General features: G+C 36.6%; 2 protein-coding genes across 7 annotated transcripts in view; one reads left to right on the top strand and one right to left on the bottom strand.

The window, feature by feature from the left end:
* Ten-m (teneurin transmembrane protein Ten-m) overlaps nucleotides 1-12,885 on the top strand; it is a 575,864-nt gene that overhangs the window by 179,792 nt on the left and 383,187 nt on the right. For 4 of the 5 annotated variants that reach the window (XM_072894545.1, XM_072894550.1, XM_072894556.1 and 1 more), the window contains exon 2: nucleotides 7,068-7,149. In XM_072894545.1, the coding sequence (XP_072750646.1) occupies nucleotides 7,134-7,149 (16 nt within the window). In that variant the 5' untranslated portion in view covers nucleotides 7,068-7,133. Of the gene's footprint in view, nucleotides 1-7,067; nucleotides 7,150-7,235; nucleotides 7,605-12,885 lie in introns of all 5 variants that reach the window. The other variant, XM_072894540.1, reaches the window with a different exon arrangement.
* LOC140667039 (uncharacterized) overlaps nucleotides 1-12,885 on the bottom strand; it is a 168,514-nt gene that overhangs the window by 2,356 nt on the left and 153,273 nt on the right. The window lies entirely within an intron of this gene.

The raw sequence follows: 12,885 nt of genomic DNA on the forward strand, positions 1-12,885 counted from the left end.
CTCTTTTGAGTTCTATAACACGTTTCCGCGCCTCTATCCCTCGGGGCATTTTCCAGCAAAGAAACGTGAGAGCATTCGTAACATGGCGATCGAGGTAACTCTACAATTTTTATAAATAAAATCGTAAACCTGCCTTGTTTGCGGATATTCTGAATATTTATTCTCCTTTGTTCTACGCTTTTGTTTCCATTTCCGCTATGAAGTTCCTTTGGCAAGTCTCTGCACGATGTGGATTTGACTTTTCAAGAATGTCGATAGAGAGCTAAAATCAACCAGCAAAGGAATCGACATCTGAGATATTGCACCGTCTTTTGAGTCCGCTAGTGATTTATTCCAGAGGATTTTCTATACCACGTGTCTCATTTTAAATATAAAACTAGAATAGATTAATTAAGCGAGATGAAAAAGTAAGCATGCGATACGAATATCAAATATAAATGTATATGTCGTATAGACACATATATTAGAACTGATCTTATTGTAAATGATGCCTCTAATATACGTCTAAAATATTTATGATGGAAAATGCAAGAATAAATTAGAGAAACGGAGTAAAATATTTTCCGACGTAATTTACAGTCAACATGGACTATTTCTTCCAATAGTCCATCCAGTCAATGCATCTTGTTCGGGTCGCGAAGAGTGCGGGATAACAAATCGGACGAACTCGGGAAATATATGTACCTATGTATTCGAAAAGCTGCTATGGCTTCGATCCTATGCAAATCCAGAAAATACCAGGCGCAATACTCGTCGAAACGTTCATTCTTGCGAACGATTCTATTTAAAATCGATTCGACCCTTTTCGACTTTATCCTCACATGCTTCAAGAAAATCAGAAACTTGAAAATGGGTACTTATTGTTAGATTATAAAATAACTATCATATCGTAGAATTATGCGCATGATATTTGTATATACTGAGTTTGTACCAAAAAGTAATGTCGTTTTTTGTAATAGATGACGTTTTTGTGTTCTCCAATACAAAGCACTTCCTAAGCTATAAAATATATATGTTACATATTCTAACAACTGACACTTTGTCAATTTTAAAAAAAATTGTCACGTTTGATTAAATTTTCTTGGCCCTATTTTGAAAATAAGTCACAAAAAAAGATATTTTCAAATAATTATGCATTTTTATTTTCGCAAAAGAAAAAACGTGATACAAATAATATAAAGATTTTCTACCGCGATTTGTATCGTGGTAAAAAAAAATCAACATTACTTTTTGGTCAAACTAATATATTATATTAATTGAAATTAAAATATTTAATAAATAGTATAAATCAAAAATATTTATTTAGCATAAAAAAAAATAATATTTCATAAATAACAAACTATTCTCATTGTAAAATTAATTTACAGAATATAGAGCTTCTGAAAATTATCTAGATATTTTTCTGATTATATAATTGTAAATACACAAATAATATTGTTTTGTCTTGTGTCGATACAAAGTTAATCGTGTTATCCACCGTTTTATTAGAAGGTACATGAACGCGGACAGCGTGTTAAAGACATCCTGTCGATATCGGTTATAAATTTTGAAATCGTTCGCCACAGACCGTCGGCAACGCTGAATTCGTCAACAAAGCCCGACAGAAATTCACATTTGCTGTAAATGGTGCGCGAAATGGCGAAATTTGAAGAGAATCCATATATATTTTTATATATATTTTTATACGAATATTCAACCATATTTCGAGTGATATGCATAGCTGTAAAGTTGATATAAAATTTCTTAAGTTTATCTTATCAGCTTTTACGGCAACAATGGATCGTAAAAAAGTTTTATCATCTACACATGCTTACTTTGCATGTGAGTTTATGAAGCGGCGACGATGCACGAGCAATACCGCGAATTGAACCAATCATGGTGATGCACACGTGCACTGTCGGTATTCACAACGATATTTTCGAGTATTCGCGTACAAAAGCGTGTAACGTCCAAGACGATAAATATAACTGAGAGTTACGCTTCTGTGACGTGATCGCGGAACTTTGCGGCGCAGGTGGTCGAGACCGTTCAACGTTGAAAATTGTGTGTAATTTTATAGCTGTCGGAGGAAAAACGCGCGAGCGTTAACGGCCTGGCGGATATGTATTACGAATTATAGTGAAAGCGCGAATTAAACTAGGGCAAACCATATAACGCAAAACTCTTCAGTCTGCAGAATGAACTTTCGAGTGTACGCTATGAATTCCAATTTAATTTAATTTGTTAATATAACTCTCTTTCTCTCTCTCTCTCTCTCTCTCTCTCTCTCTCTCTCTCTCTCTCTCTCTCCCGTGCTAAATACATATATCGCATAGTATGCTGCACGCGCTCGTGTGTATCAAGAAAGATGCGGCGCAAGTCTAATGGGACAGTAAAAAGGGTATACTATTCCAAGGGTTGAGCCACATTCAGACTGACACGGTAATGCGCACGAATCCATTTAGCGACCGCAACGTCTCCATCTAAGAGAGCAAGTAGAAGAGATTCGAAGGAGAGAGAACTAGAGAAATAGGCACGGCGCGCAAGCGAGAGAAAGAGGAGAGGGAAGAGGGGAGGAGGAGAGGAAAGCAGGAAAATCTCCCGTTTCTAAGAAGAAATTCTCCTGGTACCCGAGATGCACGTCTCCTGTCATTAATGACTAAGAATACTGCAGCGAGCAAAGCACCAAAGACGCCGCGTCTTTCAGGGAAAATATTTTCTTGACTACATTGGTTTAAAAGAAAGAAATGTATACAATCTATGTTTAAAAATACATACATTTCCGAAATAATAATGATAGATATTTAACTTTTAAATCGAAACGAGAGACTTGATATATTAATAATGAAATTGAATGCAAAAGATTATTCTTATTTTAAGCTCACGAGGATTTTCGCGTGATATCATCGCGATACGCGCGTTGACAGCAGAAAGAACATTGTTATATTTCTCATCCCTCGCTTCTTCCTCGGAAAAATATTATCTTCCAAAATCCCATTTTAGTGGCGTTGCGGATTCCTGCTGTTTCGAAGGAACCCTCGTTCGCGGAGACACGAGAACGAAAAAAAAAAGAAAAAAAAATCGACGAGGAACAGAGAGGGCGTGTCGAAAAGACAGAAATTGCGCGAATTATGCGAATTAAGTGAGCTCGCTGAGTAGTGACAAAGCTGCGTAATGAAGATACCGAGGAAGGCGTGTCGCGAGAACAGGGGGTGACTGCGCGGTGCACGGTAGGAAAGGAATAAGGAGTAGGTGAAGGGTATAAGGCAAAATGAAGTCTGCAGGGTGGACGTCAAGAAGGGAGCTGGTAAAATTCTTGGAGTCATGGGCGACGAAAGAGAAAGAGAAGACAAGAGGAGAAGAAGGAGCGTGTCGGAAAGTGAAAGAAAGAGTAGACGGAAGATGGAGCGTCGAGAAGAGACGGTTGTGTACCAAGGGTGATGGTGTGTTGGTGGCCCGCGAAAATCGGGTGGAAAGGGAAATGGAAGAAGAACTGCTGCTGCTACTGAGGTTGTCGTCGTGAGACAGCGTGCGCATATATATATATATATATATGTGTGTGTGTGTGTGTGTGTGTGTGTGTGTGTGTGTGTGTGTGTGTGTGTGTGTGTGTGTGTGTGTGTGTGTGTGTAGGAATAGCCGTCGGTGCGGCACAAGCCGCGCCCGCAGCAGCCGATGGAAATGTAAAACTGCGACAAGTCTTGGAATAAAGTGGCTGAATAAAATACAACTAAATCCCCCGTCGCGGCTCGGCTACACGCCGACCGTGGGATTCCCGGGTGGAAGAGGCTGATGCGGAATGTGGTGCAGCAATACCGCGACCATCGCGCCTTTACCGCGACGCGACCGACTGTGCTCCTCTACGTCAGATGAAACAGCGAGGAAAAACTTTCTCGCGGGAATACACGAAAGGGGAAACGGCAGTTACACCTATCCACCCGTATCTCGTGCGGTTCTTTAAATTCGGTTTCTCGTACGATTTATCGAAACTGACATTTACAAATGTATATGCTGACATTATTTAAAATTATTATATCGAGATCCCTTGCAAGTAATTCTCGATTGAAAAGATCTTAATTTTATTTATACCTCCTCTTTAACGAATATAAAAGTCACATGAAGCAAGCTTTATTTATCACTTTGATAAATTATTAAGTTTATCGCGCATTGGTTCGCCAGAATATCCGTTTAGGAGTTGAAATCGCTTTTGACTCGCAGAAATGACGGAAACGGTCCCGCTCGACATGAAAGATCGCTCTTTCGGTTTCTCCTCCGCAGACACATACGCTAGATACGACGGTACCTTGGGTGACCGGATGCATTATCTGCCTGTTCGGACAACGTGTAAGTGTAATTAACACGCCGCCGCTCATAACGAGGACAATGTACGCAGTCGCACTAATGAGAGCAAATTAGCTCGTTTGTGCCAGTTTAGTTTCACCTCCTTGCTCCACCAAACCGTTCTCTCTCTTTCTCTCTCTCCCTCTCTTTCTCTCTCTGTGCGGTCAAGAATGCAAATTTGGCCGTTTCGCGCACGCCCATCTACAACCAAATGCGAATTTCTGTCGAGCTTCGTTGACGAATTCAGCGACGGTCTGTGGCGTATGGTTTCAAAATTCATATCCAACGTGACGGAATGTCTTTGACGCGCTGTCCACGTTCATGTACTTTCTAATAAAACATCGGACAATGCATATAGTCAATTTTGTACTTACAAAGACAAACCAATATTAATCGTTTACAATTTTATAATTAAATGTTATATAATCATAAAAGTCTAAATAACTTTCGAAAATGTCATTTTTTCCCTTTACTATAAATTGATTTAATGTTATAGTAAAAAATATATATCTTCTTATTATATATATGAATTTTTTTATCCACCATTTGCGCGCTATCATTTGTTATTGATTAGATTTTTTAAACTAATCATTACGTATTTTAATGCCAATTAGATATTATTTGTTACAATTCTATGATACGCATTGTTTCCAAGTACTTATTTTGTAATCTTCGCTTTTCCCTCCTGAAACATATGAGGATGAAGTCAAAAGGGGCGAATAGAATCGATTTTAAATAGAACTGTTCGCAAGAATCGACATTTCGACGAGTATTGCGCCTAGTATTTTCTGGATTTGCATAGGATCGGAACCATAGCAGCTGCTCGAATATATAGGTACATATATTTCTTCCAGTTTGTCCGATTTGTTATGCTGGACTTTGCACACACGTTTTAAAAATGATTAAATTTTATAAATCAATTTTAGAAAGCAATTTTTGATCTTTCAAAGTATCCTTTATATATGTATTTTTGTAAGAAATACAATAAATAAAAATTTTCCAATTACTAAAAGATATCAGGAATTACATGGAGTTGCGATAGTATTGATCGACATTGTAGTGTCTTTTAAATATAGTTGAAATGCATTTGGGAAACCGTAATCTATTTTTGATACAAACATGGTACAAATAAAACTATTTTTGTGTTGTATTTTTTTGGGGGCAACCAATATCGTAAAAGCCGGAGCAAACAATAACCATATCGAGCTTAACTGAATTTCAACACCTGGGCTCATATACGTTGTAGTATATTCATTTACGTATGTAGCACAAAGTCTGAATACATGACAGAATTATTATGAATAGAAACGAATTTTTTTTTCTCTTAGCTACTATTATATATATTAAAATAAAACTTTCTTTGCAAGAATACGCTTAAAAAGCGCTCAACTAAAGGAAAAGATTTCTTTTACGCTATCTGTATTTCTGTAACACTCTCAACGACAATCAATATCAATTGCGATGCTTTATGAAACTTTTATCAAGATATCTTGATGGTGGATTTCTTTCCTCTCTTATAATGATTATAGGGAAATTTTAAATTCCAGAATTTAAGATCAATATACATAGATACGGAGATATTTTTAAAACATGAATAAAACATAAAAGAAAGTACGGGAAATGTTATTCGAAAAAGTCATGTTATTAATTATTTCATAATTTTTCTTGTCATAGTCATTGTACTCTACATTCGTTCACACGGCAGAAAATGTTGAGATTAAGTTTATCCTTTTCGTCTGGACTTTCCAGATTCCATATACAAACGATTGGATTTATTATAGCGTATTATATATATCGGGATAAAATATCGACAGATACCTCTACTAGAGAATAGCACAATTTCGTATCGTAAGTTGCTAATTAGTTCGTCAGGTAGACAAACCGTTTGCAGTAATATTGGCTCGGTTAGCTAATAAGTACTCATATATTACAAGCAGCTAACGGATTTCATTCCCATTTGTACCTCGATTTCCAATCATTGGAAATGGAGAAAAAGGAATGGAAGAAACACTCGAGAGGTTCCTCAATCGATAGCAGTACAAAATTTATATTTTCATTAATTTTTTATATTACAAAAATACTCTGTAGTTTGTTTCTTCTAAAACAATATGTGTCATTAGATTTGATATTCTTCTAGCATTGAAAAAATATTATATATCGTATCGCGACTAATATTTTGCTTAAATTATTACGTTCGTCATAAAAAAAAAAAAAAAAAAAAAAAAAAAAAAAAAAAAAAAAACAGGCAACCTTAATTACAACGGTTTCCAAAACGTGCTCAGCCAGCACGATGGTCGAAGGAGTTCTCGAGCTTACGTACGAGGGATTGTTAGTGATACGTCGGCCGTTAAACCAGCTTGGAAATAGTTTCCGGAACTAATTTACTCGTGAGGGTCAGCGTCGTCGCCGCCGCCGAATATCCTCTTTATTTAACGTTCCGGCTATCGTCCTCGAAATCGCTGCGGTCGCGAGGAGCGAACTTCGAACATAGGATGTAACACCCGATCCATTCCCTGACTACGAATCAATATTATCTTTGATCTAACGTCGTCATCGCTTGAATATAGTTCGAATACCGAGAATTCCTTGCTCAAATTATTTGCCATCGAATCAACGTACGTACTAGTGTTGCATCAATCCTAGTTATGAACTTAGAATAGAATATTCAAGAAGCCTTTGCGCCTTTGATTTTAAAAATTATTCTTGTCAGTTTTACATCCTAATTTTAATTATAATTTGTGTTCCAGGTGATTTATCCCTACGTAACTGCGACTCCGATAAGGAGTAACTATCGAGGTACATGAACGAAGGACATGAACTACTCGCAAGGTAAGCTAATTCTGAAAAATATTACGCGTATTCTAAAATATAATGTAGAGATATATTTTCGAAGTGTAGACGATTTTGCTTTACAGTGGAGGAAGAGAAAGACGCGTCATATCGATATATCTTCGTGTATCTATCGAATTCAGCCAAGGTTTGTCCCCGTCCGATTTCCAGCCCGGCCAAGTGAGCGGGAGGCGGTCTGGAAACAGTTCGGAAATTCACTCAACTAATCAAATACCGCTAAAACCGCTAAACAAGTTAGGTTAGCAATCTACGTGCTCCGAATGGTAACTTCGAACTGCTGCGGCTGCGAAGCGCGAAAACGCTCGCGACTGCCTCCGCAATCCGCACGCCATCTTCGCCCTCTCTCATCCACCTACATTCCTTAACGAGGGGAAACGACTCGATGCAGACGTGTACGGATCGCCTAATCGACGGTCAAAGTTACGCTATTGCAGGTTTTGACTTTGTCCATCATGTTATGACGTCGGATCGTTACGAGAGATTAATCAATAGATACGTCAAACTGTTTAATTCGGACGTTTTAAAATGTAAGAAAAATCAGAGAAGAAATTACAATATTTTTAAACTCGCGGAATAAATTATATGAACGCTGTATTATTATATAAAAAGTATGGTATAATATTAAAAGTGAAAACTAAAAAGGAAATATTAAATCAAACTGTATGTACTATTGTACTTCATTAAACTCGATTACATTTCTTAAGTACACAAATAAATAGCATCGTAATTTTTAATTAGATTTAACCGCCAAATTAAAATCTACAGATAATAAACGAGCAACTAAACAAGTAAGATTGCGGGGAAAAATTAATGAGACTGCTTTATTTTTATACGAATTCGCTCAATGCTAATTAAAAACTAATTATGGAGTTGAGAATTAAAACGACATTACAAAAATTTTTTAATAATTGAACACAAATAAATGATTGTACAAACGTACACTCGTCTTTCTCATGATAGATATTTAATCACGCAAAAAAGCAAAAACGAAAAGAAAAATATTTAATGAAGACATCAAGCATGTTTGTGCATAAAGAAGGGCTCTTTTCTGTTTGATATGCGTGAGTCTAGGCCATTAAATCTCCATACAAATACGTCCGGGACTATTCCACGTAGTAACTGCACGTAAAACGAACTCGTAACTCGCATTTTTTACAATCTGCCGATGGAACTATTCAAAGCACATTTGGCGATTCTCGCTACGCATGGTCCGTAATTTCAAAAAGCTGGCCAAAAGTCAAATCATTTTCAATGTATTTAATAGAACATTTAAATTATGAATATTATCTCAAATGTTTAATGAATCAATTTGTGTAATAATTATTTTATAAATATGTATATTGGTAATTTTGTAATATTTCATCAAAATCAGACAAGAACATTTTTTATACACGCGTTCCATACTATTTTACAACTGTAACAGCGCGATGTTTTCCTACAATAATAATATTCTATAAATTTTTAACATCTTTGAGTGACAACTTCTCTTTCTAGTAAGATTTTATTCTAACATATATTGTAATAGAAAATGCAATATATTTTTTCTAAGTATTTGTAATATATTGTTTAAACATTAAAAATTCTATAAACACATGAATAAAACTGTCAGTATAAAAGTATAAATATAAGCATATGAAAACAAAATTGTCAGTATAAAAAGTGTGATACAGAATGACGAATTTCTTCTTATCTCATAACAAAGATTACACATAGGAAATAATAAAAATAGAATGCCTTGCTGATAGCTGTTCGCTGCAAAATATTAGACGATAATGTCATAAGCATCTAGTGGTCCAAAATCCTGGAAAGCTGACTACACAAAAGTATTTATTTCTATATTAATAGCATAACAAATAAATATATATATATATATATATATATACTTTTGTTATGTTAACACATAGAGATAAATACTTTTGTGTAGTCGTCTTTTGAGAATTTCGGACCACTATCATATTATAGTTTGATATTTTACAGTGAGCAGCTGTCAGCAAGTTAATTCTATTTTTATTATTTTATATGTGTAATTTTTATTATGAGATAAAAAAGAATACATTCTTCTGCATCTCATTATTTATATTGACAATTTATTCATGTGCGTTTATAAAATTTTTACTTTTTACTTTTTTAATATATTATAAATATTAATAAGAACACTATATTACATTTTCTTTATTACAATATATATTAGAATAAGATCTTATTAGAGAGAGAGAGAGAGAGAGAGAGAGAGAGAGAGAGAGAGAGAGAGAGAGACATGTTATTCAAAAAAATTAAAAATTGTAGAATATTAGGAAATAATATCGATGTCATAGTTAGAAAATGCATGCGTAAAAAAATTATTTGATTTTAATGTAGTATTTCTAAATTATCAATGTATATTTATAAAATATTGCATTAATTGATTCATTAAACCTTTGAGATAATATTTTATATAATTTAAATATTCTATTAAAAATTTAAATATTTGACTTTTAGCCAGCTTTTTGAAATTTTGGACCATTGTGCGTCGTCTGAATCATCGTAATAAAATCAAACGTGACGAAACGACACGCCATGGGTCTTTGCGTGACACGCGCGCTTGAATCGTTCGGCGCATCTACCACTATCATCCCTAAAGCAAAAGGGGTTCGCATGAGTAATTCGATCGAAGTAACTAACGGCAGGTCAATGAGGAGTGTTAAATGTACATCTCACAAAATCACGCTACATCGAGCAAGAAGTCCGACCCAGTTACGCCATAGGATGGAGCGTGCTTTGTGCACACACGCGTGTGTCTCTCTCTGTGTGTAATAGTAAAACGGGAAAGTCCATCCATGCGTACGTATCGCGAAAACGCAAACGCGAAATCTTATACTTCGCTCTATCCCCGCGTTCTCTACTACTTACGAACACGCTAATTACCCAAAGGAATTTGCCAGGGCATTCGTTCCTTCCGCGTATCTAAAGACCTCGTTTAAGCGTTATCAGCTTTCGTGAATTTAGTAGCCGTATTCCGCAAGGCGGGAGCTCTATCACGGCGTTAACGCGATAATAAAAAGGAAGAACATTACCGTAGCTATGTAATTAAAACTTCGAAGACCTCAGAAAGAGTATAAAATATAAATCTTATTACAAATTGAGATAAAATGAAATGTAAAATCGATTTCAAATTTTATTTTCTTCTTCTTCATTATAATGACAGTTTTTCCGTGATTACGCGTTATAAAGATTAGAAAAAACAATTTGCATTAAAATTTGATTAATTTATTCTACATAAAGATTTCACGGAAAACTATTATTTTTATCATAATTTCTCAATATTAATTTTCGATATTAAGTATTTGAATAATTAGAAAAGATGGAAATTAAACTTCTAATAATTTCCCTTCGTTTTCCATTACACACCCTATTGTTATTATTTGTAAAATGTACGTATTCTTTTTTTCTTGAACAATACCTTACGTAATATAAATGGTGTAAACAATGTATATTACTTGAGTTGGAAAAGAATAATTCGCATGAAAATAACAAATACTTGGTTTATATCGATTAAAAGCATCTATTCGTGCAGCTTCGAAAGAGAATACAATACAATAGAAAATATAAAATTTGTTATAAATTTTATTTGGATCGATACTCTGACACAGAATCCATAAAGCCGATTAACGGTTCGATAACGATTGGCTGGGCACAGCGCGCAACGCAGTTCCCGTTTTTCGTTTTGGCAATTTAAATTTCCAACGGAACTGAATACAATAAAGACAGTGAATCGGCGCAGATTGCAAACAACTGTTTGCCAAGAGCTCAAATTACGAAAGACAAATCAGGCTGATCTCTCGTTCGTTATTTACTCGACGATTTCAGCAAATGAACCGCTCCAAATCGATCTACAAAAGCATTTCGTTTTAGTCTGCATCGATAATGACACTTTGGTTTCGCTGCGTCAACTACGATTAATTGATTCGTGCTAGTCGAGCCATCTATTATCGCCGCAGATGCACGCGCGCGGATTTGTTGTAAATTGACTCACACGTCTGGCGCTCAGCTGCGCGATTTAATTATACGGACGATGAGAAAGAGAGAGAGGGAAAGAGCTCATTGCGCCAAAAGTTCAATTAGACTCGCGGGCTCTATTTGTACCGAGCTGATCATCGATAGGAAATTTCACGCAAAAGTGCACGCTTTCCATCAGACGAATGGATTATGGAGACGACAGTGGATTTTATACCATTCGCAGATGCGTATCGAGCGGTTGAAATTATTTGGCGATATCAAACACTCGATACACATATGAGAATCGAACAAAAACGTCGAATTTCTGACGTTCGTGTAACGCGATTTTGTATAGAAACATTACGCGTACTTCTCCGCCGTATTACTCGTATCCTCGAAAATTGTGTATTTTATTCCGTGCATTTCGTAAAATGTCGGGGACGGATAATAATAACGGGGGGCGAATCAACGGCTATCTAGAAAATTGGCGCACGGTTATTAACAGTTTCATTGATACTCGATCTTTTCGCGAATATTTCTCGCGATATTTGGCGGATGAACGTGTACAAACTGGTTATGACTATCTCGTATATCGGGCGCAATCGCTTTTCAAACGGCCAGAAATAAACGAGCCGACGCCAGTTTATGCAGCTTTTAATCGCGAGGAGCACAAAAGCGATGCTGCGAGATATTTATTGTACATATATCGGCGTGCGCGCGGATGCGCATACGCAGCGTGACGTAGACTTGTGCCGCGCGTGTAATTCTGGAACGAGGGGTGATGAGATACCCGAGCGAATCTATACCCGATGCAAGGCGCACTATCGATCACGCGTCGGTGTTGCCCTTTGATGCATGAAAAGATTGTAAAGTCGCGATATATTGGTTTTTTTTTTTTTTTGTGTGCGCGCGCGCTTCCTGTATTCTCTATTCTCTCTCAATTGTTTTATTTTACTTTATTATTCTTCTGCATTCTTTCAATTACGACGGGGCTAATCAGTCTCTTTGACATCGTCGAGCATGTGGATATTTTAAACATGCGTATGTGTATTTCTCTCCTGTCGTACAACGACAAGAGAGAAATATTCTTTCAGACGGTATTTATGCGTTTCTATGAAATATGTTTAAAATATTCAAGACTTGTTTGGCGGAGGGTATTACCGCGACAAAAGAATACGGAACGCGCGCAGTCGCTGCTGCGACTTTCCTCTTTGTACGTCGCCGAGGAGACTCGGGATTGGAATTAACATGGGATCCGGAGTGCGTTTCCACTGAGGGAGAACCGGCGTGTCTCGTTAATATGGATTTCACTAACGATCCGACTAATTTGTACGCTCTCTTCTTCATTCGGAGAGATATTCCTCCGTAAAATAGCAAACGAGACGAAAGTGCTGGAAAGGCGTCGCAAGGACAAAGGATGCAGTCGGGATCAGTGTCCGTCTGCTACATCGGCCCGAATCCATGGAGAACCTAATAGCCGTCTCGGCATACATTTGCATGTGAACGACCGAGGAAGGTTTTTAGATTACGAGCGTTTCTCTTTCCCTCGCTCCATGTGGCACTTCTATTGGGCAGATAGACGAGATAATGTCGAATATGAGTACAATTAGGCCGCGAAAAAGGGAGAGAACATGTTGACGCAGGACGACAGCACATGTCCTTGCACCCTCGGGATATGCTGATTGGCTATCTGACCCCGCATGCACGTGGAATTCATTTATAATTAAAAAGTGCAATTTA

Source organism: Anoplolepis gracilipes, chromosome 1 (assembly GCF_047496725.1).
Source record: "Anoplolepis gracilipes chromosome 1, ASM4749672v1, whole genome shotgun sequence".
NCBI lineage: Eukaryota > Metazoa > Arthropoda > Insecta > Hymenoptera > Formicidae > Anoplolepis > Anoplolepis gracilipes.